Genomic DNA, 23,238 nt, shown 5'->3' on the forward strand with positions numbered 1-23,238 from the left:
ATGACAGTGGAGGAAAGTGATAAATGGAGGAGATGTGGCAAAATTGGGATACTAATGCATTGTTGGTGGAGTTGCAAACCAATTCAAGCATTCTGGAGGATGATTAGGAACTATGTCCAAAGGGTTATAAAGCTGTGTATGCCCTTTGAACCTGTAAGAGCACTACTAGGGCTGTATCCCAAAGAGATCATAAAAAAGTGAGGGGGAAGGACTCACTTGCACAAAAATATTTTTAGCAGCTTTTTGTGGTGGTAAACAATTGGAAATTGAGCAGATGTCCATCAATCAGGGAGTGGCTAAACAAACTGTGGCATATGGTGCTGTAAGAAATGATGAACAAGATGATTTCAGAAAGAGTTGGAAAGACCCACATGAACTGATGCAGAGTGAAATCAGCAGAATCTGGAGAACACTATACACAGTAACTGCAATATTGTGGAACAATTAAATGTGACTGACTTAGCTACTCTCAGCAATCCAAAGATCCAGGGCAATTCTGGAAGACCTATGATGGGGAATGCTACCCACCTCGAGAAAAAGAATTGTTGCAGCTGGAATGCAGATCAAAGGCTGTGATTTTTGTTTTCTTTGGGGGAGTTTGGTTTTATATGAGTATTCTCTTATAATAATGGTCAATATGGAAGTATGTTTTCACACGACAATACATGTATAACCCAGATCAAATTGCTTACCATCTCCAGGAAGGAAGAGGGAAGTGAGAGAGGGAGACGATCTAGATCTTATAATTTTGGAAAACATGTTGAAAATTATTACGTGTAATTGGTAAAATTTGAATTAAAAACCTTAGACAGCTCAATTCCCCTACCGAGGCCTCAGCTTCTTCTTTTGTAAAATGAAGAGGTTAGATTAGAGAAACCCGAAGGTCCTTCCCAGCTCTAAATCTAGGATGCCAGGACGGAGGATCATCACACCACTCTCTGGATTCTGCCCACTTCTTTCTGCATCAGTTCAGAGGAGTCTTCCCACACTTCTCTGACTTCCTCAGATTCATGATCTCTTCCAGTACCATACTATTTGAACACAATCATATTCTACCATTTGCTTGACATTTCCCAGGGCTCATTTTTTTTTTAAAGGAAGAACTATTTCTTTGGATCATGCCGTTCAAAGCTGAAGAGGAAACCAGGGACCAGTTCGTCCAACCCCTTCATTTTATGGATGAGCAAACTGAAGCAGAGCTGGTAAGAGGTTTTTCCAGAATCCCCAATTCCCAACTCGGGGTACTTCCCACTGACTCCACTGCTTTTGTTCAATCTGGCTTACTCTTCTTTTCCCCCAGGTGCACTTAGAACATTATTTCTCCTTCTTGATAATATTTTTGAACAAGGTTCTCTCCACAAAATCCCATTCTGATGTCTTTTCATGGCACAGAGATGGGCTTGGGGCTTTGAAGGTCACTTGGGAATTAATTATTTGGGCAAAGCAATCCACGAAAGAAAGAAAATGGGTGGTCCTGTGTGGCTTTTCCTCCTCCTGTGGCACACTAGTGGAAAGGGGGAAAGAGGGGGCTGGGAATCCCCCAGCTTTTAGATGGTCTATAATAATGAGTCTCGCTTTTGGTATCTCAAGGTGAGTCCCTCCTCCAGTGAGTAACAATGGGCGAACTGCTGGAGAAATTGTCGATTCTTCCTCCAATCCCTTCTTAAGGCCAGAAACAAACATTTCTCCTAGAAATAAAACCCAAAGACAGAAGGAAGTTGGAGCTCAATGCCAGGATGGCTCGTGGGCTCTCTTCATTGTTGTTTAGTCATTTTCAGTTGTGTCCAATTCTTCGCGACCATTTGGAGCTTTCTTGGCAGAGATACTGGAATGGTTCACCATTTCCTTCTCCAGCTCATTTTACAGTGGAGAAAACAGGAAAACCAGGTGGATTTGTCTGGGGTCACATGGATAGTAAGCCCCCCATCTGGATTTGAACTCGGGCCCAGCACTCTATCCACTTTGCTGCCTGCACTCTATCCACTTTGCTGCCTAGCTGCCCTAAAGTCTCTTCAGAAAGACAAATGAAAACATTGAAGAGGTTGGATTTACTTTGTATCCAAGGGCAAGAAGAAACATAATTTCATGGGATGTTTGCTAATCTTGGATTGAAGTGCTGCTCATGATACACATTTGCAAAAGGGAGACCATAAAATAATTGCAACTTATTGACCAACGTCTGTTACAAAGTATGGAGGGGCAAACAGATTCCTCCACCCACTCGGAAAGACACGAGACATTAGGGCAACAGCTTGGTAATTTCAGAGCAAAAGGAAGCTAAAGAAAACTTGGGAGATGGAGCTCGAGGGTGAAGTCTGCGAAGGGCAAAGCCTGGTGAGATCGCCTGGAGCCTTCCCTCAACTTCTCTGAGACAGGATCAGGACACCCCCATTACTGGAAGGGCCGAATCCGATTTTTTACAAGAAATCCGACACAGAACGATCAGTCGCTGATGTGTATGTCAGTCCTGAACCAGCCCGTGTTCAGGCTCCTGGTTTAATGGCAAAAGGTTGGGGGAGACCCTTGGGAGATACTCGTGTTTAGTAGGAATGATGATCCGGCAGAGGAGACTGAGAAACCGATAGAGAAGAAAGAAGATCCGGGAGAAAAGGGGACGGGGAGTGGGAAAGGGCCATTTGTTTGGGCAAGTAAGAGATCGTGGGTAGCTTTGGAAGGGGCAGCAGCCTCAGGTGAATGAAGAGGTCGGAAGCCAGCAGAAGAGAGAGAAGAAAGGGACTGGAGGCAGAGGAAAGAAAGCTTTCTGAGGAGTTTAGCTAAGAGGAGGAGAGGAAGCTGATGAGGATGGGTGACTCCAGGGAGGGGAGTGGGGGTTTGTTTTTTCTTTTTTTTTTTAAACCCTTACCTTCCTGTGTGTTGGTGCCAAGGCAGAAGAGTGGTAAGGGCTAGGCAATGGGGGCTAAGTGACTTGCCCAAGATCACACAGCTGGGAAGTGTCTGAGGTCATATTTGCACCCAGGACCTCCCATCTCTAGGTCTGGCTCTCAATGCACTGAGCTACCCAGCTGCCCCTGGTTTCTCCCCCCCCCCCCCAAAATGGGTGTGATATAAGAAAAGAGCAAAGTGCTTAGGGAGATGGAAAAGGATTGCCTTGCTACTGTTGAGACCACGTAGCACTATGTGTAGTGGACCTCGTTAGTGGCAGGCTTTTGAGATTCAGCAGCTGAATAAAAGAGAAAGAGGTCGATGGTGGAAGTAATCCAAGGTCCAGCTTTGCCAAGGTATGATGGAGAAGGGACAGAGAAACAAAGGATTCAAGCAGAGAGGAGAATGAGGAGCCCAACTGATTCACCTAGAGGTGGAGACAGGGACAGGGGCTCAGTGTAGCGATTGCCCAGGAAAGACCTGAGTGGAGGAGGAACCAGAGAGTCGGGCTTCAGAACTGTAAGGCACGGTGAGGGGCAGAAGGATGAAAGGCTCTGCTATGATTCACGGACATGGCCATAGAACATTTACAGGAGAGAGGGTGATCCAGCTATGTAGAACTGAGGCAAATGAGGAACTGGGAGGTCAGAGTCTTCGAGGGCCCATTAGCGTGCCAGAGTAGAAGAGCAAAAATTGTCTTTGGAGAAAAAAAAAACCTGAGAAAGGAAGGAGACTGACTTAAGGGTCAAGAGATAAGGGCCACAAGGCTCGGGACTGGGTGATGTTCTTTAACAGGCCGGCGGGAGAGGGAGAGTCTGGAAGCAGCAGGGGAAGCAAGTGGTCTACTCTGTCCTGTGAAGTGCTGGGATTCTCTGCTCGGGTGACAGTGAATAGATGTCCTGGACTTCCTCGCAGGGACATTCGGAAAAGATATTCTATGGCTGGCCCCTCCCAAACTGAGACCTTTTTAAAAACTCAACCTGCGTTCCAGACTCCAGAAACTTGGTTTCTCTTCAAAATCTCAGCCCTTGAGCTCTTATCCGACAGTTTTTATTCTTTTTATCCAGACCAAATTCGAGTATGCATTAACTCAAAGCAAAGGCATTTAATTAAGTAGGATAGTAAGGCAAATCACGGGGAATACCCACAACGCCTGCCACAACCCATCAGGGCAAACTCTCCAGAAGATTCTCAAGCTATTGGCATGAAGAGCACCTAATGCTCCAGACCTGTATCCCAACAGGTACTTTGATGCCTCCAAAGGCACCGTTTATTGCTTCAGCTTCCAAAGTCATTGCTGGAGAGGCTTTCTCCAGGGTGCCTCTGGCTCTCCACTGAGCTGCTACTGCCATCTTCTGGTTTTCTGCTCACACACAGGGCTCTACAGCCTCCTTTCCACATGGGGAATGTTGGTGCTACTTTTGCGAACCTAGTTCAATGTGGGGCTATTTCAGTTCTTTTGTGAGTCAGACCCACCACCACACCCATCTAGCATGTGGAATCTTTTGAACTGCTTCATGTCCCAGAACCACTCCCCCAAGCCTGCTGGATACTTCAGTTTCATGAGCCTGATAGCAGGATGGAGCAGGAGTGTCCCTTTTGCCACAGATTTCCATGGTAGCAGATGAATTTTGAGGTCATGTCCTACTCTGGAAGTGCTCCATCCTTTCCCCTCTAAGCCCTGGTTCATCACTCCAGGTTTACCGGGGGAGGGGGGCAAGTTAGAATCAAAGGGACTAGTCACTAGTGTATAGAGAGCCTGGCCTTAGTCTCAATTTCTTTCTGTTGCCATGTCCTCATCTATAAAGTGGAAATAATAGCGCCTCCCAGGGTTGTTGTGAAGATCAAAGGAGATAGATTGTGTTTGCTATTCTTGTTGATTCCTCCAACATTTGGCGTGGTCCTTTTTAAGAGTAATGGACTGTCTTTGGGGCTTATGGGTTGCCCTTGTAGTAGGTACTTTCCAGGGGAAATATGATTACTTGGGGGTATAAGGGGATATTGGCAATGGGTTCTGGCTGTTATATGGAGCCCCCAGAGCCAGCTTCCCCAGAATCTGCTACCTCAGACCTATACCTGGACCTTGGAAAGGGAGGCCATTCCCAGATGGAAGATCTCAGCAAAGAGCTCTTGATGCCAGACTAGTGTAAAAATGGAGATTTGAACCCCAGATTAGAATCCCCAGAAGTCCTTGGCAGTTCCCAGAATTCCCTATAATCTCACCAAAATCCCCACCGGGGCCAAGAACAAAATTTGTATTTAAACTGACTGTACCGTGGACTTGCTGTCTGCTTCCACTTCTAAGGACACGCATCTCTCAAGATGTATTAAGTGAATTGTGAATGGGCTAGTGCTCTAGGCACGTGCCTTCTTATTTTGTATTTCTTTATCCTTGATTTCTAATAATCCTCTAAAAAGATCATACTTTTAGTAGAGAAACTAATTTTAACTTACACTAGTGAGGCTTCTGTAACCTGGGAGGTCCTCGAACCCAAAGCCTCCTTTTCTTTTCTGGCTCGAGTGCTGCCTGACTGGCACCTCTTTTAGTGGCCAAATTCACACCCTCAGCAGATTAGAAATGACACCTTTTCTTTGCATTCACATATCTTTGTGAGCGAAAGTCAGTTTAATAAGCTCTTCAAGGGAAAGGGGGAAACATCCCTCCAGCAAAGGCACAGCAGACAATTGCTTCCACCTGTTCTAAAATGGGGTTGGAAGACCATTTCCCAGTATACGGGGGTAGACATGCCCAATTTCATTTAGTTCAGGGCAGATGGGCAGAAAAGTGTGCCAGTTATCCTTGGGCATATGACTCTTACCAACACCCTGGAGCCTATATTTGCTATAGAAATAGCATCTTGCCTGCTCTCACAGAGTGTACGAGTCTTAAAGCCCAAAGACCTGGGTTCGAAGCTGCCTCTCAAAGGTACCACAGCAAGCACACATAGAGAAAAGGCAATGAGTGCCAAGTACTAGGCGAGGTGCCAGGGTCAAAAGACAAATGAATCCATTCTTGCCCTCGAGAAATTGATATTCCACTAGAGGAAGGGGAGAACATAACATGGATGCACATGTACAAAGCTATGTTATCGTTTTGGGTGGGAAACTAATGCCTGGTGTAATCGGGAAGCTGAGCTTGGAAAGCAGCAAGGACTCACAGGGGGCAGAAGTGAAGAAGGGGTGAATGCCCGGGCAAAGGCACAGAGATGGGAGATGCACAAGGAGGAGCAAGAAAGCTGTTTCTGCCAGACAGGAGAGTATGTAAGAGGCTGAAGTCATGATTGGGGAAAACTTTCTAAGCCAAAGGAGTTTGTGCTTTGTTCTAGGGCTGGCGGGGGCCTCTGAAGCTTTGTGAGCAGGGGGTACCTCCTCTTGGACGCTGCATGGAAGGGAGACTGGAGCGGGGAGAAGCAGACAATCTGATTTAGAAGTGATCACAAGTCAGGGCAAGAGGCCACAAAAGCCTGAAGTCAGCCCTGATTGGGCCGTGGTTCAGGCTGGGGCTGTGTAGACCAGCCTTTGCCTCTCTGCTCACCTCCAGTCGCCCATGCCCAGCTGCCTCCTGGGCATCTTAAACTGGAAATCCCATAGAAATGCTCCATTCAACATGTCCCAAACCAGAGTCTTCACCCTCAAATCCTCCCCTTTCCTGACTTCTTTTTTACTGGCTTTAAAACCAAACCTCCTCACCTTCTAATACGTCAAGACCAGCTTTTCTTTTCTTTATGTGCCTGGCACATAGTGGGCGGGCACGGTGCCATCTCTGTTCCCCAGTAATCCCCGAATGCCAGCAGATCCATTGAGACCTTTAGGCCCCTTGGATAGTCAAGCCCATTTGATTAGAGACTGAGCAAACAAGGTAGCCAGATCCCCCAGAGGACTTTGCAGAGCTGGAGGAATCCTGGGAGACTGAGGAGTGAAAGAGGCTTTTCCTCCTCCCTGCCATTGGCTGTCTCACCAGAAAGAAGCAGTGAAGAGCAGGGAGGCCCAGAGACACAGTCACTGGAGGAACACAGGAGTGTGACTCTTGGGAACAGAGGTGAGGGCAAGGGATCCTCAGAAAATGAGCGGACCCTGGTGCCCGGCCAGGCTGCATGAGGACTCTGCAAAGGGCACAGAGGACAAATGCTGCCAGGAGCAGTGAGCAGCCTTCGTGCGGGTCACCCCTGGACACGAAGCTGGAGCACCTCTTCTCACAACTGCTGGGCGTTCTTGTGGGAGAGTGCCCTTGATTCCAGTTTAGGAAATGGCATTACGAAAAGCTAATTAAGGCTGTTGGCTGATTTTTCTCCCCCCGTTTAACATTTTTCCGGACTTAAACATCCTCTAAAATGAGCTCTTCCATCGACAGAATAGGACAGAAGAAGGCTATGTGCAAAACTGCCGAGGCGAGGAGGGAGCTCACTCCTGCGTTCTTTGAAGCAGATGGTCTCAAGAAGGGAAGTAGAGGCAATAGAAAGGGACGGGGCAGGTAGCCTTGAAGGGCACATGCGAGATCGCAGCCACTTAAAAGGGCTGATTCCTCCCTGGTTAGTGAACTCTTCTTCATGGAGCCCATCAGACCCGAGTGTGAAAAGGACGCTGACATTTCCCAGGGTCACTCCAAACCTTTGAGTGAGAGGAATGAGCAGAAGAGGAGTTTTGTTAGGGGCAGAAATGAAGACGCTGAAAGGCTGCCCTGAGGACACGTGGCCTTCCAGCTCGCTGCCCAGGAGCAAAGGCAGAGAGGGGACAGAGGAAGGCCGTTGCCGATGTGGGCAGGACAGAGGGGATGGGAGTAAGCATTTAGACAGCATCTTCCTCTGGGCCACGTGCATTTGTCTTCACAACAACCCTGTGAGATGGGTGCTATTCGTGTTCCCATTTTACAGTTGGGGAAACTAAGGGTAGGTGACTTGCTCAGGGTCTAACAGCTAGTGTCTGAGGCTGGACTTAAATTAAACTTCCTGACTCCAGGCTAGGCAGTCTGCCCACTGTGCCACCCGGCTGCCTCCCAGGCACATCAAAGCAAAAGATGAGGACTGAGAGAAGAGATACAAAAAGGTCTGCTTTCTCCCACTGCCTGCTCAGAGCCTGTCTGCTCACAGCTACTATAATGTGCCGTTTTCAAAATGTTTCTAAGAAACTCAATTTTGGGGGGCAGCTGGGATGGCTCAGTGGATGGAGAGCCAGGTCTAGAGATGGAGGCCCTGGGTTCAAGTCTGCCCTCAGGTACTTCCCAGGTGTGTGATCCTGGGCAAATCACTTGACCCCCATTGCCTAGCCCTGACCACTCTTCTGCCTTGGAGCCAGGATTTAGGGCTAGAAATGTAAGAAACTCAATTTTGCTACAACTGCAAACAAGTCAGGAGTTCCCTAAAAGTGGTCATCAAAAGAAAGGTAAGCACAGCGTCCAACCTTTGCCCAAATATTAGTTTTCCTGGCTGGGGGCTCAGAGCAGCTGGCCTCAGAACCCCTCACAGAAGACAAACTGTAAAATTGAAAAGATGGGACTAGCACAGACATTTGGGCCATTATGTCACCTCTTCAGCTCCTTCTCCTCCCCCCATGAAAAACACATTTCCATCTTAGCCATTTTGAAGAAAAGAACCAGAAAATTCACTTCAATTTGCACCGTGTTCAGGAAGTGGAGACACTTCCCCGATGACTCCTTCGGGACAGTCTTGGTCATCGCACCACTGCGACTGTGCACAACGATCTCGTGGTTCTCCTCACTGATTCCGTATCCATTCAGAGAGCAATCGCCAGGCTTCTCCCTGAAACAGCTGCCATCACAGTACGCTGCCACAGCCACTGACCAGCCTCCCTGCGATTTCCCCTCTCCGCCGCCGCCCACGGCGTTGCTCTCTTCTTGTGCAGGGGCCCCTTTCCTTGGGCTCCCATGTCCTTAGGGGTGCGGGTCTCGCTGGGCTAGTTCCCCAGCGTTCTCCACAATGGCTGGACCAGTCTACAGCTCCGCCAACAGGCTATGTGGGGGTCTGTTTCCTTTCATTCCTTCCAGTGTCTGTCATTTCTGGGAGGTACGAGGTGACGCCGCAGGGCGGTTTTAACGTGCATGTCTCCAATTTTGAGTATTCTTCATAGGACTAGAGTTGGGCTGACTCCTTCTGAAAGCTGCCTGTTCGTGTCATTGACCACTTATCAACAGGGGATGGTGCTGAGAACGAGGCCACGATCAGAGAAACGTGCTCCAAGAATGGTCAGTATTCCTTCACTGTCTCCCTTTTAGCAGAATGTCATTTCCCTGATTCTCTCTTTGGGCCAGCTTTTTTTTTGGGGGGGAGGGGTTTGCTTTTGCTTCGTCTGAGAGCATGACTGCTCCCCCCCAAAGCCCCCGAGATTCTGCTCCGGCCCCTTCTTTAACGCCCGCACCGAAGCCCCCCGAGATTCTGCTCTGGCCCCTTCTTTAACACTCGCACCGAAGCCCCCCGAGATTCTGCTCCAGCTGCTTAACGCCTGCACCGAAGCCCCCAAGATTCTGCTCTGGCCCCTTCTTTAACACCCACATCGAAGCACCCCCCCCCGAGATTCTGCCCCAGCCCCTTCTTTAATGCCTGCACCAAAGCCCCTGGAGATTCTGCTCTGAGATTCTGCTCCAGCCGCTTCTTTAACACCCACATCGAAGCCCCCCAAGATTCTGCTCTGGCCCCTTCTTTAATGCCTGCACCAAAGCCCCTGGAGATTCTGTTATGGCCCCTTCTTTAATGCCCGCACCAAAGCCCCCCGAGATTCTGCTCCGGCCCCTTCTTTAACGCCCGCACCGAAGCCCCCTGAGATTCTGCTCTGGCCCCTTCTTTAACACTCGCACCGAAGCCCCCCGAGATTCTGCTCCAGCTGCTTAACGCCTGCACCGAAGCCCCCAAGATTCTGCTCTGGCCCCTTCTTTAACACCCACATCGAAGCACCCCCCACCCCGAGATTCTGCCCCGGCCCCTTCTTTAATGCCTGCACCAAAGCCCCTGGAGATTCTGCTCTGAGATTCTGCTCCAGCCGCTTCTTTAACACCCGCATCGAAGCCCCCCAAGATTCTGCTCCGGCCCCTTCTTTAATGCCTGCACCAAAGCCCCTGGAGATTCTGTTATGGCCCCTTCTTTAATGCCCGCACCAAAGCCCCCCGAGATTCTGCTCCAGCCCCTTCTTTAACACCTGCATCGAAGCCCCCCAAGATTCTGCTCCGGCCCCTTCTTTAATGCCGCATTCGTCTCGTTTCAAGCGAGGCTCTTGTAAACCACCTGCAGTAAAGTCTGGCTTCCAAACCTTTTCGCCATCTGGGCTTCCCGTAAGCTGGGGACTGTGGAGGGGTCACCAGTCCAAGGAGGAGTTTGCTTTGCGCCTTTCTAAGGCTCTGGGGCAGGAGGGTCCCCATGTTCTGGGACGGGTTCAAATCTGACTTCAGACACTTCCTGTGTGGCCCAGGACAAACCACTGAACTCCCAAATGCCCAGCCTTTGCCACTCTTCTATCTTAGAACTGATACTAAGACAAAAGGAGAGGTTTAAAAACCAAACTTCACGACTGATAGGTGGTGAGGCAATTCTGGAAAGCATTTCAGAATAATGTGCCCAAAGTCACTCAAGTGCTCCTGGTCATATCCCTCAGAGATAAAAGACAAAAAGAAACATGTGTCAAGAAAAAGGTTATAGAAGCTTTCTGCTGAAGCAAATAACTGGAACCAAAGAGAAGTGTCCCTACCAGTGGGAGAATTTCTGAACAAACTAAGAAATGGAGGTAATCGAATGTTATTGTCCAGTGAAGATGACAAAAGGGAACATTTCCAAGAAATTTAAAAAGAGTTGCATGAACTGATGGAGAGCGAAGTAAACAGAACCAAGAGAACAATGTTGAGGACAACAAAAACACCGTAAAGATGACCGACCAGCCTTGAGTCAAGAGCCCTGATCAAGGCTCCATCACGAGTCTACAGACCTGAAACAAGCAGGACGGCCACCCCGACAGGTCATGTATTTAAACTGTTTATTACTTACAGTAATGACAAAAATGACAGTAATTTATCATGACGTCACTGTTTCGTCGGACATTTCTTGATGTAGGATTTTTTAATGGTAATTTCTTTCTGTTTGGCTATTTTTTTCATTACAGTTTTTGTGGTTTTCCTTTTTATAATTTGGGGGTAAAGGGGGGTAAAGTGGAGAGAGGGATAGTGGGGTTGACAAAAAATGAGTTTCATGGGAGTGTCTGTATATATTTTTTAATTCAAAGGAGAAAAACAGAGGGAAGCTCCACCGGAGCACAAAGTAGAGCACCTCAAAGAAGCACCCTGAACTTAGATTTGTTAAAAAGCAAACAATTCACATCGAACTGTACTTTGCAGCTCTGCTTTGTATGGGAAAAGGGGGGCTCCAAGAGGCGTCTCGGAAGCTGCCTTCGTAGCTCAATTCGAAGGGCCCCTGCAGGGCGGTTCTCTATCGCTGCGGATTTCCCTTCCCGTCCCTGGCCACGGGGACAGGGATGGCTTTCGTCTCCTGCTCTTCACATGCTAGCACAGCGCGTTCAGAGGCTCATTTATTGGGTTGGTTTTTAAACTCTCTTTTGGGTCAGGGGTTTTTGACAGCCCCCCAGTCGGGCTCTTCGTCTCCCCAGGCACGTTTGCAGACAGAACTCGCTCCTCCACAGAGCAGCAAGGCTTGGCTTGAAGCCGGCCGGGGCTCTCCCTGGAGGTGCTCAACGCCTCGAACAGCTCTGAGAATCGTCACCAACGTGATGGGGCGAAGCCAACGGAACGTGCCGTCTCGCGGACTCCCTGGACCCCTCCTCGGGCCGCCCTCATTCTCTCCACCTCCTTCGCTGCCTGGCTGGGGTGCTGGTGGAGGGAAGCCCCCCTACATGCCTTTGCCTTGGGTCCCTGGGCGCACAGCCCCCTGGGGGAGGCCTCGGTGCCGGGGCTTGGAGCTCTCTGGACCCGGAGGGAGCCCAGGCTAGAGGGACCCATTCTGGGAGCTTGGGGGGAGCTCGGATACTTTGTGCTTCTCCATCTGCCTCCAGCGGGACTAAGGGAGCACCCGGGAATCCGCATCTACTCACAAAGGACTCCACCAAGACTTGGGCAGTTTGCTTATTCGTTTTATTCAGTGTGTTCTACAATTCTTTTGTTAAAGGGTAACCAAACACGGAATGTCTGCCTGCCAGGGAACAGAGTCTTTGGCTTCCTGTCTAGCTTTGGGGCCATCCCTGGCTCGCTCAGCAGCTCTCACCTGGGTTCACTCGGCTCCCGTCTCTCCTGGGCCTTTTCACAGCATCCTAACATGACAGGACAGTCCACTGGGACTTAGAAGGGACCACGAATTCCCTCCCCATTCTGCAGATAAGAAAACGGAGGCACAAGGTTCTCACACACACACACAGAGCAGGATTTGAACCCAGGCCCATAGGAAGGCTCCTTGCGGTGCACAGCCCTTCCCTTAGGGCGCAAGCTCCGGGTCCCCTTTTGTATTTCCAGTGCGCACAGGAAGAGCTCATCAACGCTTTCCAGGGACTGACCCACATCCTCCTGTACCCAGTGCTCAGCTGTCTCACCTCATGCCGTTGCCCAGCGGGAGGGGGAAGGCAGAGCATGTCTACGCCCTACCATGGATCAGGCGCTGGGCCGCGCTCGGCCCTTTACAACTAATAGCTCATCTGATCTTACGCCAACCCTGGGAGGCAGGTGCTACTGTCATCCCGGTTGTACAGAGGAAGGTAAGTCCAGCGTTGCACAACTCATCGTCTGAGGCTGAATTTGAACTCAGTTCTCGCTGACCCAGGCCCAGCGTTCTGTGCCCTGTGGTACCCCTTAGCTGCTTCTGCCAGCACCACTCCGCAGAAGTGCCTGAGGATCTCAAAGGCCACCCCAAGAGGCCTCATTTGGGCAGATTCTGCTACCCTGGAAAGGCTTCGAGGATGGTCTGCGAGAGGCTCATCACCAGGAAGCCGACCACCTTGGCCATGGCAACCAAGAAGCAACAAGTACAAAATGGCCCCAGTATGGCTCTGCCTCTTCTGCATCCAGTGACGATGGGAGAGCTGGGGGAGGGGGAAGGGGGGGAGAAGGCTCCAAGAATCCCTTTTAAGACCCTCCGCAAACCTTCAGCGAACCATCGATTGCCTCAATGTGGGCTCTTCGTCCAGGGACCAGGGAAGACCGAATGGCTAACAGAGGACCGGAAATGGCAGCCCGACGGGAGGACGGCTCAGTTAACCTCCAAACACGCTCCCAAACGTATCTGTAGGAGGCAGAGCGTCCAAGGAGGAACTCTGCCAGACTGCCCGGGCCACGGCGACGTGGACTCTGACATTCAGCAACTTTAAGGCAAAGAAGGTTTCGGCTATCAAAAAAAGACATTTGGAAATACAGCTCAAGCCAAGGACTGTGAGACGACGTAGAAGCTTCACACTTGGGCACCGTGACTCTCTCTCCCTCCTTTAACTCGTACCTTCTGTCTTAGAATCAATGCCACATATTTGGTTCCAAGACAGAAAAGTGGTAAGGGCTAGACGAGGGGGCTTAAGTGACTGGTCCAGGGTCATGTAGCTAGGAAGTGTCTCAGACCAGATTTGAACCCAGGACCTCCCATCTCGAGTCCTGGTCTCTCTCCACGGAGCCACCCAGCTGACCCGTGAATATTTCTTAAAGGAGAAAGTCCAAAAAGGTGTTGAGCACGGAAGCAACAACCCCCAAAACAAAACCGACTCCAACTTTCCAGAAAATAATTTCTGCCACAGAGAGCTAGATTAGAAACAATAGGTAGAAGGAAGGAAAACTGAACAAGAACGGAAGTTCTCCCATGAGATGGGGGGCTCCTGCTTGCTGGAGGTCTTCAGGCAGAAGCTGGACCCCCCTGAGCAAGTGCAGGTGGCCCAGGTGGGCTCCGAGGTTCCTCCTAGCTCAAACTCCCTGCTCTGGTCTTTGTTGTTGAAGGTGTCTCGCAGAGTCCAGGGTGCTCTTCTGCTGAGAAAATCTGATTGCTTTAAGCCAATCCCACTAGAGGGACTCCAGAGGCTAATCTAGCAAACCGCTCAAGAAAGCGCAAGGGGACCAAGAACCCCCCCCCCCCCCCGTTACCCCCTGCAGCCGGCCCAGAGCTGGTCCCAGAATCTCGCAGGAGAAAGAAGGGGGACCAGACAACGCCCAGCACGTGGCCCTGCCCCTCCCTGACACGGAAACGCGTTTCTGCAAAGGCTGTACTTGACAGCAGTGGGGCAGCTTGGCGTGGCCTGGGGGAGAGAGCTGGTCAGGGCAGAGGGGGACCTGAGCCCTGCCCTTGACGCCACGTCGTGCTGCTGCAGGGAATCCCCTGGACTGACAAAACCAGCCCTCCCTTCCTAGTATTTGTGTCTAAGAGCGCCGGCGACCCAAGGGGACAGCAGACACGGCGCGTCACCAACAATAACTCGCATTACAGAAGCAAAGGAAGAGATGACATCACGGAAGTGCCTGCCTGGAGGCACTTCCGTGATGTCATCTCCGCTCTGGTCCTGGACGCACAGCATCATGGTTGATTTGCACTCCGACCTCCTTAACTCTGAAAGCAAGGTTTCAGGGATTGCGGGAAATGGAGCACACGTTGAACTTTTTTCAGATCCATTAAAAAATGTCCAGGAACCTTTGAACAAAAGAGAGTTTTTCATCAGGAAACAGAGAGGAAGACCGAGCACGGGGATGACGTGAGAACTCGCTCCAGGAGCCACCAACAAAGTCGCTGCACGGACCAAGAGGCAACGAATTAGAGCCGTGGAGCGCATAAACAACCCCCAAACACTTGCACAACCTTTTCGGCAGCGGAGAACCTTTTGTAGCCACCAAGCAAGCCTCGCGTCTTGTCCGGTGTCCCCAAAGCCTGGCTAATCGCTCAGTCTGCGTCGCTAAGTGAAAGGAAGTGAGCTGCCTTCATTCTCAGCGGGAAGAAAGGGGAGTCAAAATTCTCGGCATCCCCAAAAGGCCCCCTATTCAACGCACCTGAATTGCTGACCACTCGTCACATAAAGGCAAAAGCTAGAGGGCACCAGCCGATTTCAGAGGGGCTGGAGACCGCTCCTGCCCATCGCCCACAGTGTTCCGGACTTGGCCCGAGGCCGGGGGAGTTGTTCTACCTCGCTGGGGGGCATCACGGAAGTGCCCAGCCCCCCAGAGTTTCACCCAGTCCCCCCACTTTCTCCAAGCGGTTGGTCACCATTACCAGGTTCAACAGTAGGATAAACATTTCTATTTCTTGGCCGCACGTTTGCCTGGTACCTGTCTGTGGGCTTCCCGTTTGGCCAAACCGAGACATACGCTGGCCCAAGGTGTTTACGCTGGCAGCGGGCCACATCCAGCACGGAACCCAAAGGAAGGAGGATTCTCTGTGGGTGGCCAGCTCTCCGAGATATTCCAGGGGGCAAGCAAAGCCCCCCAACCCTGCAGAGCTCCCTGCCAGCTCCTTTTCTGACAGGGGGGACAAGCGATTTCCTTCAGGTCCCCCAGGGAGGAAGCGGCCGAGCTGGACGCCAAGCCAGGCCCCACAGAGGCCACTGACGGGTGCCCCGTCACGGCCCCGAAGCTCAACTCCCACGCCATGACAAAACCCTCAAAGGCCTGGAACATCCATAGGGCAGAGTCGCCTTAAGCAAGACGAGCTCCTCTGCAGAAACAGGTCGCTGCTTTCCGTGTTCAAGCTAAATCCTACATCTCTGGCTGACCCTAAATCCGCTCTGCATCTGGCTGCCCAGCGCCTACGTGTCCAGATCGGAGGAAGGGCCGTCCGAGGGCTTCACGTTGGCGGTTGGAAAAGGTGCCCACAGAGCGAGTGAGCCGGCAGGGAAGGGAGGCCCGGGCTGGCTGCTGCGGAGAGAGAGCGAGACGAGAGGTCCAAGGTTAAATAGGCTTTTATTGTCACATTCACGGCTTTGTCAGACGGACACTGCAGGCTGCTGTGCGTGCGGCATCGAAAGAAAAATATTTCCCTGCGGTGAAGAACTGCCCCAAGGGCAGGACGGCCGCACCGAGCTGTGCGGAGAGCAGCCAGTGAAACCAAACGGGTCTGTCTGAAAGTGGCCCAAAGTATTCCAGGCCCAAATGCCACTGGGATGAGGCTGGCAAAGACCCCAAGGGCAATCGGAAGCAAAAGCGGCTGCCCGGAGGAGGAGCGTCCGAGCAAGTGGCTTTCAGGCCACGTCCTCTGTGTGAGCAGAGAAGCAGAGGCCAGAACAGCGTGCTCCTCTGGGACCGCCTCCTCCTCTAACAGTCACTCCAGTGGCGTCTGTGCTCTCGGAGGTTGGCGGAGGTCAAAGGAAAGGCAGTTACACAGCATTCCATATGGGTGCTAACCACCTCGAGGCTAACTAATGGCAGCTTCTGTCCTTTGCAAGCTCAGAACCAGAAACCCCTGAGATTTGAGGGGTCCCGTTTCACATCTTTTGGGCAAAAATGAGAAGATAAGCAGTAATTAAATAACAGCCAAGTGCATCCCAATATAAAGATTTACACACACACACACACACAGAGTCTTCTCTCTCTCTCCCTCCACACTGCACGCACACACCATTTTGTCTCCAAAATGGCGACTTTTTTCCTCATAAGTACTATTCTTCAAATTTAAAACAAATCTTTAATCATCAAGATACCAAACAGATTTGTTTCCATTATAGGCCCTTCTAGAATTCTTACATAAAAACTCATTAATAATTTCATCTGAAGGCATAAATTCATTACCTCCTTTACACATAATCTCTGAAAGAAAAGAAATCACATTTGGAATCTGTTCATTATAACCCTAGGTGAGATGCCCGAGGCTCTTTCCTGGATTCTGGGCCCTTCACCTCCAGGCCAAGGACGGAAGCTGTTCTGAGCTTTGGGAGACAGCGGCATCACCACCGGAGCCCACACCCAGACACGCCAAGAACGCTGGGACCTATTTTCATTGGTGATTGTTTACTGGGAATGAGTATTCCTACATAAAAAGGCAACCATTTTAAGTGATACACACATCAGGAGAGTTAAAAAGTTGAACCAAAACCCTTCCCTTTTGATCTCAAAAGGGCATGCAGCTTGAAGAAGGTCTGTCCGATGTGTTCCAATCAGGCTTCTTAGAATTATCAAAATTTCTTTTCTGGCAAAGAATAATTTGGCTCATCGTAGAAAGTTTGTGAAGGCTACTGCTGAACCTGCTTCCCTTTCAAAAACTCAATTTCAAGGCATGATAGTGCAAGAGGTAAGTTTTTGATTTTGATAGGACATTTATAGACTAATTGTGCTTAGTCTCCAACTCCCAATTTATTTTAATGAAAATACGGCAACCAAAACGAAAAGGTTTCTATAAATTTCACTTTGCCTAATTGACCAGGACATCCGCGGATCTCATCAGTGTTAGTACAACCTGATTATCCTAATGATTCCATTATGAACTTGCAAACTGAATCACAAGGTGGGCAAGCCGGCCAGGGCAAGTCTACACACCACACTCCTGGGCACAAGAAGCCTCCTCGGGGTGCCTCCGTTTCTGCAAAGCAGTTTTTTCCTCTGAAATTAAGTCTGCAAGAAGACTTTTGACAAGTCAGGAACAACAGTGCCACACTGAGAGTTCCTTCTGCCCCGTCATATCTGAGAGGCCTGAGTGTTCCTGGAGTCTCCGTCAGGGTGTGTCGTTGGCCGGGGCCCCCGGGTGTGCGAGTACTCACTCGGAGAAGGCCCTGCCGGGCCGTAGTCACTGTCTTCCGAGTCATCTGCATTGTCTCCCGCTGCTCTCTGGGACAGAGGCAGGGCCGCTCCGTTTCCAGAATACTTCAATCCTGCACTTGTGGAAACCAAACCGGACGAGCCGACCGCTTGGGGTCGAGGCATAAAGACACTCGTCTCCAGGACAGAGTGGCCCAAAGTACTCTCTTCACAGGCGGGGCTGAAGTCTGAGTAAGGAGGGGGTGGGTCCGAGGGCTCTGTATCTCCGAGGGTGCCGCCTTCCACCTCCAAGTCGGAATAGGGCAGCCGGCCACTCAGCGCTGCTTCCGAACTTTCTGCAGACGGCTGTCTGTGTAGAACGGCCTGCTGCAGTCCTGCGGGAAACAAAAAGAACGTCACCAACTGCTCGTCATCCCTGGGAACAGCCGTGCAAAAAGCCACCTTCTTTGCTACCCAGTAATCGGTGTGGGACTGGCACGCCTTTGGTCCCGTTTACGACACAAGGCCTGCCGTTTCCTACCCGATCAAGCATTTCTTGGTCTTTTCCATCTGAGGCAATAATCTGGGCCCTCTTTTTAATCCCTCCCGTTTCCCTTGGCCATCTCCTTAGCTCCAAGCGATTTAGCGATCATCTCTGTGCCCGACTGCCAAACGCATCTGTCTTTTCCTAATCTTTCTGCTGCCTTATCTCATACTCCCCATGTTCAAACTGAATTTCTCCCCACCCCAAACCCTTACTCCTACCATCGAAATAATACGTTGGTTTACTGAGGCACATTTGATTCCTCAGGACCCCTCAGCAAAGCAAGGCTGATACGATAGCCTTCCTCACTGGGACGAGAACCCTATAATGCCTCCAAGACGGTGCTGCTGAAAACAGGTCAGAAGGGATTTATTTTATAATAAACAAAGAAGTAGGAAGGGAGGATTAAGGAACAGGGGTTCCCTGGCTCTAAGAAAATCTCACTAGCCTCCCCCTTCTAAAATTCCCTCACAGGAATGTCTTCTTTATCTTGATGCTCCCTAAGTCCTGGCCGATATACTGCTGACTAAGATTCCCCAAACCTCCCAGGTTGGTTTATAAGATGAAACAGCTCTCCAAATATAATCAGGATTGAACTCTTGATGGCTGAGTTCAACCCAGCTGGGCCTGCAGAGTTTGGCCTCAGGCCCTCACCAACACGCTTTGGATCAGATCAGGCTTGCAGTTACACGGATCTTTGGGGTTTTTCTTCAAAGTCCCTCTCTGAGTTCTAGAATCCGTTGTCATTTGGTTCCTGGCATGCGCTAGCTCTTCTCCTGCAAAACTCTTACTTATATTTCCCTCATTTCTCTCTTTCCTTCCTACAACATCCAACCACCTGCCGAGTCCAAGCAATTCTACTTGGACAACATCTCTCTTGGAGGGCACCTTTTTTTCTGACGCTGCCATCTCCCGGAGCAGGCAGATGGCTGCAATCATCTTCTAATAGGTCTCCCCACCTCAAGGCTCTGTCCACATGAAGACAGTCCCTATTCAGCTGTCAAATCTCATTTTCCTCAATGTCACTCCATTCCCCACTCTAGTCCGTAAACTCTAGGGGCTCCCAAGTGCCTCTAAAATCCAATCTAAAGTCTGGTGGCATCCAAAGCTACTTCCCTGCTGGCCCCTCCTGCCTTCCCAGTTTTATTAAATCTGCCTCCTCCACATATACTCTCTAATCCTTTGTGTTCCTTGAACCAGACAGTCCATCTCCCTCCTGACTTCCTCTTAAATCTTGCCTTCTTCAAGTGGCCTTTCTCAATCTAGTCTCTCTGCTAAGCTGATCCCCTCCAGTCTCTCCTGCTTATATTTGGTTTATTCTTGGCTGTCTGCACTTTGTCTTTTCTTTTAGACTGGGAGTACCTGGAGAGCAGGGCCTGACTTCTGCCCTTCTCAGGGCCTAGCCCAGTAAAGGCCCTTGTTACTGACCTGTGGGGAATTAAGAGTCACTGCTGGTGCTTGAACAAGGGGAGAAAACACAGGGAAAAGGCAGTGTGGGAAAGAGACTCTTCAAGTAGCAGGGGCTATAAAGTCTGCCTCTATTTAAATACCCAACAGCCTGTTGCCTGAAATCCTTGGGGCAGCTCTTGTGATGGGCCATTCTCCCTAGCAGGGGGCCTAAATTGGCCCATGGCAGCTCTCCCTCGTTGTTGCTAGCTCTGTTCTCCAGAGGTCAGCATAGGGAACAACCTTCACACCAATGAAGTTACAGAACCTAAAGTCCTGATTCAGATTTTAAGTGTGGCTGATTTGGGAATGTGTAGTTAAACAGTCTCACTCAAGGCAGGATTCTGGAAGTTCTAGATATCCTGCCCCAAAGAGTCTCTCCATCACCAGTGTCTCACTGATTCATTTCTTCTTCACACCTTACTGAGATAGCCATGTCTTCTAAAAGCCTCAGTCAGGAAGGCCCAGGTTCAGAGCCCTTCTCAGACACCGAAGATGAAGGATACCCAAGTCACTGACCCTCAGGGGAAGACTAGATGGGGAAGGGGAGCTACTCCCAGGGCCTTAACATAAGGATGTAGAGAAATGTGTACTCTGAACAGGCTGGTCTCCTACTATACTTAAGCAGGAATGTTCCACAGGCTCTAGGTTTCAAATAAGACACTTTTGATCTTTTTATGATTTGTCTTGTCAACATAATCTGCCACATCAATTATTTTCCTAATACTGAGTTATTCTGGTATTCTATCATAAACCAATTGTGTGGGCTCTTTGGGTTGCCAATAGTCTGATATTTGGGCATCTTTTTCTTTTTGATGTTTTTCTTCATAAAGAGATGCTGTAGTTTCCCAAAGGCCTTTTCTATATCATTTGAGATAAAAACGTTTATATTACCCAATAAGAATGTCTATAATTTTCTTTTTCAGCATTTTCTCCACATTATAATATTAAAAGTTATATTTTCTTGGGGCAGTTGGGTAGCTCAGCTACCCAGGTAGGTCCTAGGTTCAAAACTGGCTTCAGACACTTCCCAGCTGTGTGACCATGGGCAAATCACTTAATGCCTAGCCTTTAACACTCTTCTGCCTTGGAACCAATTCACAATTCTGATTCTAAAGCAGAAAGTAAGGGTTAAAAAAATAAATTTAAAAAATTATATTTTCTTCATAATATTAGTTGGATAGCACGCCTTACTTTGTCTGTTGATAAACTACTATAATACAAAGATTTCTTCAGTTTGACTTTTTACAGGGAAGATCCTTAGTGGTTTCTCCAACCCTTCCTTCTGAGACTGCTCTATTTAGATCTTGCTGTGATAGCCCAATATGTCAGTTATGTGACACTTAGTGATGCAGTGAATAGGGCATTGGGGTCTGGAATCAGGAAGACCCAAGTTCAAAGCTGGCCTCAGCTCTTTGCTAGTTGTGTGACCTTGGGCAAGGCATTTAGCCTTGGACTGTCTCAGCTTTCTCATGTGTAAAGTAATAACAAAAGCATACCCCTTGAAGGTTTGTTGTGCAGATCAAATGAAATAATATTTGTAAAGCACTTAGTAGTGCACTGGCCCATAGGAGGTGCTATAAAAAGGAGGAGAAGATCAGTCAATCCAAGCATTTGGCATTCTAGTACATATTTTGAGAACAGAGTGAGCAGAGGCAGTCATCCCTGATCATCTCTCCAATTGCTTCTTCATTCCTAAGACTTCTTATTCCTAATTTTGAAAATCTGAGTTTTCCTTCTCATTTTGGCTAAATATGGACTAATTTGTTAATTATTTGTCAATATCACTGGGGCTTTCATAAAGAGCCATACAACCCCGCCAGCTCTTCAATTATCCTTCTTTTCAGTTGTGTTAACCACCATCCTCTTCCTACCTTCGCCTCTGTCTGCTGTTTGCTCCTTTTTCTAGCTCCTTTAAATGTAGGTTTAATTCATTTAATTTTTCCCCTTCTTCCTAACGTAGAGGTTTGCTACCAAGGAACATGACTATACCACAGCAATTCTGAGATGTGGTATTATCAGGATTAAAAGATGTCACTGAATGACACGTCTCTGTCATTTGGAATGACATTTCCATTCACTTCTGGTAATAACTGGTAAATGAGACTTTTGATTCCAAAGAGCTTGAACCAAGTATTACATTAATATACGCCATGCCGCCTAAAAAAACTAATTACAACTGCCAGTCATAAAACACTGAGCGCTCACTCTTTCTCATGAAGTTCAGAGTGATATTCCTTATTATTCCTCTTCCTTCTGCTTTTCCAAATGTTATCAACATGCATATTCAGAATGACAGAGACAATAAAACTGCCACATCAACTGAATGAAAATTCCATTCCTACCTAATCAAATAATTATCTGACAACTGAGTTGTCTTTTTTGAACTTCTTAAAAATTTCTTCACCATTTATTCCATATTCCTGGGGTAGCTAGAACTGTTCCAGGCACTGGGATGAATACAAAATTTGGATTAAATACAGTTCCTGCCTTCAGATAATTTAAAATCTAATAGGAGAAGATGGCAGAAACATAAAAAAAAATGGTAACATACAAGTGCACAGAAGTGCCAAGTACTAGGTGAAATCCAAAGTGGGTCCAAGCTGATTTCATCATAAGCTCAAGAGGTGAGGGAAAACTCCATGGCAAACTCCTGTAGCTCAGAGGAGAGTCTATATCAGAGTAATGACATTCTGAAAACAGCTAGGAAAGTTTGTTCCAAGATGAATTTAGCAACTGATTAGCTGTGGGGTATAAGGAAGCGGGGGAAAAATCAATGATCATTATGGGAGATGGTTTACACTCAGGCTCTCTTGACAGAAAGGGAAGCCAAGAGAGAGGGTAGGCTTTGGGGGAAATAGGGAATTCTGGTTCTGACAGGATAAGGTGAAATTAAAGAAGAGAGATGGGGAACAATAATTCTCTTATTTCTCTCCACTGGAGACCTGCTGGCTTTTAATAATTTCATTAATCTCATTCCATTCATTTTTGAATTTTTTAGTGTTGCTCATGTGGTCAAACTTCCCCCAATGGACTGATAGTGTAAAAATGGAGACTTGAATCCAGGACTTCAATCCCCAGAAGTCCTTGCTTCACTTCCCCAGAATGCTTTGTAATATCACTGAATTCTCACCTGGGCCGAGATTGAAATGGAGTATTTAACCTGATTGGAAAGGGTTTTGGCTTTTTTCTTTCCTGTTTCTGCTTGCAAACAGACGCGTCTCATGATATGAGTGAAATTGAATTGGGCCTCTTGGCCCACCTGGCACATGCCTTTCTTACTTGTATTTTTCTTAAATTCTCAACCTTTAATAAACCTCTAAAAATATAATACTCCTTACAGAGAGAACTAATTTCTACCCGGCCTCAGTTTCCCCTAAATTTTAATAATAACAATAGGTTATGTTTATTTTTCCTTTTCTATAGGATGAGATGATACTTTAGAAGTAAAAGGGGAAGAGATATAGGGGAAAACTATGATGATACAAAAAAAAAGAGAAGACATCAATAAAAACTCACTTTAAAAAAAAAATAGAAGGCTTAAAACAGCCGCTGAGGGGAGAGATCAGATTAACTATCATGGATTTGTAGGAGCCCCTCTTTATTGGGTCCAGATGACTTTCACCAGTTGTTTTAGGGCACAGGAGTAGGTATAGAGAAAAGCAGACAGAAGGGATGAGCTAGGGTCAAGGTAGGAAGGGGGAGGAAAAAGGAGAAAAGGCTGGTGACCAGAAAAGGG

At 48.6% G+C, this 23,238-nt stretch overlaps 1 protein-coding gene across 1 annotated transcript in view; it reads right to left on the bottom strand.

Moving 5' to 3' along the window:
* Positions 1–16,443: 16,443 nt before the first annotated feature.
* Positions 16,444–23,238, bottom strand: part of ABRAXAS2 (abraxas 2, BRISC complex subunit) — a 39,043-nt gene continuing 32,248 nt past the window's right edge. Inside the window, exon 9 of the mRNA XM_001363386.5 lies at positions 16,444–17,904. Coding sequence (XP_001363423.2) covers positions 17,450–17,904 — 455 coding nt within the window. The 3' untranslated portion in view covers positions 16,444–17,449. The remainder of the gene's footprint in view (positions 17,905–23,238) is intronic.

This window comes from Monodelphis domestica, chromosome 1 (genome assembly GCF_027887165.1).
Source record: "Monodelphis domestica isolate mMonDom1 chromosome 1, mMonDom1.pri, whole genome shotgun sequence".
NCBI classification, from domain to species: Eukaryota; Metazoa; Chordata; class Mammalia; order Didelphimorphia; family Didelphidae; genus Monodelphis; species Monodelphis domestica.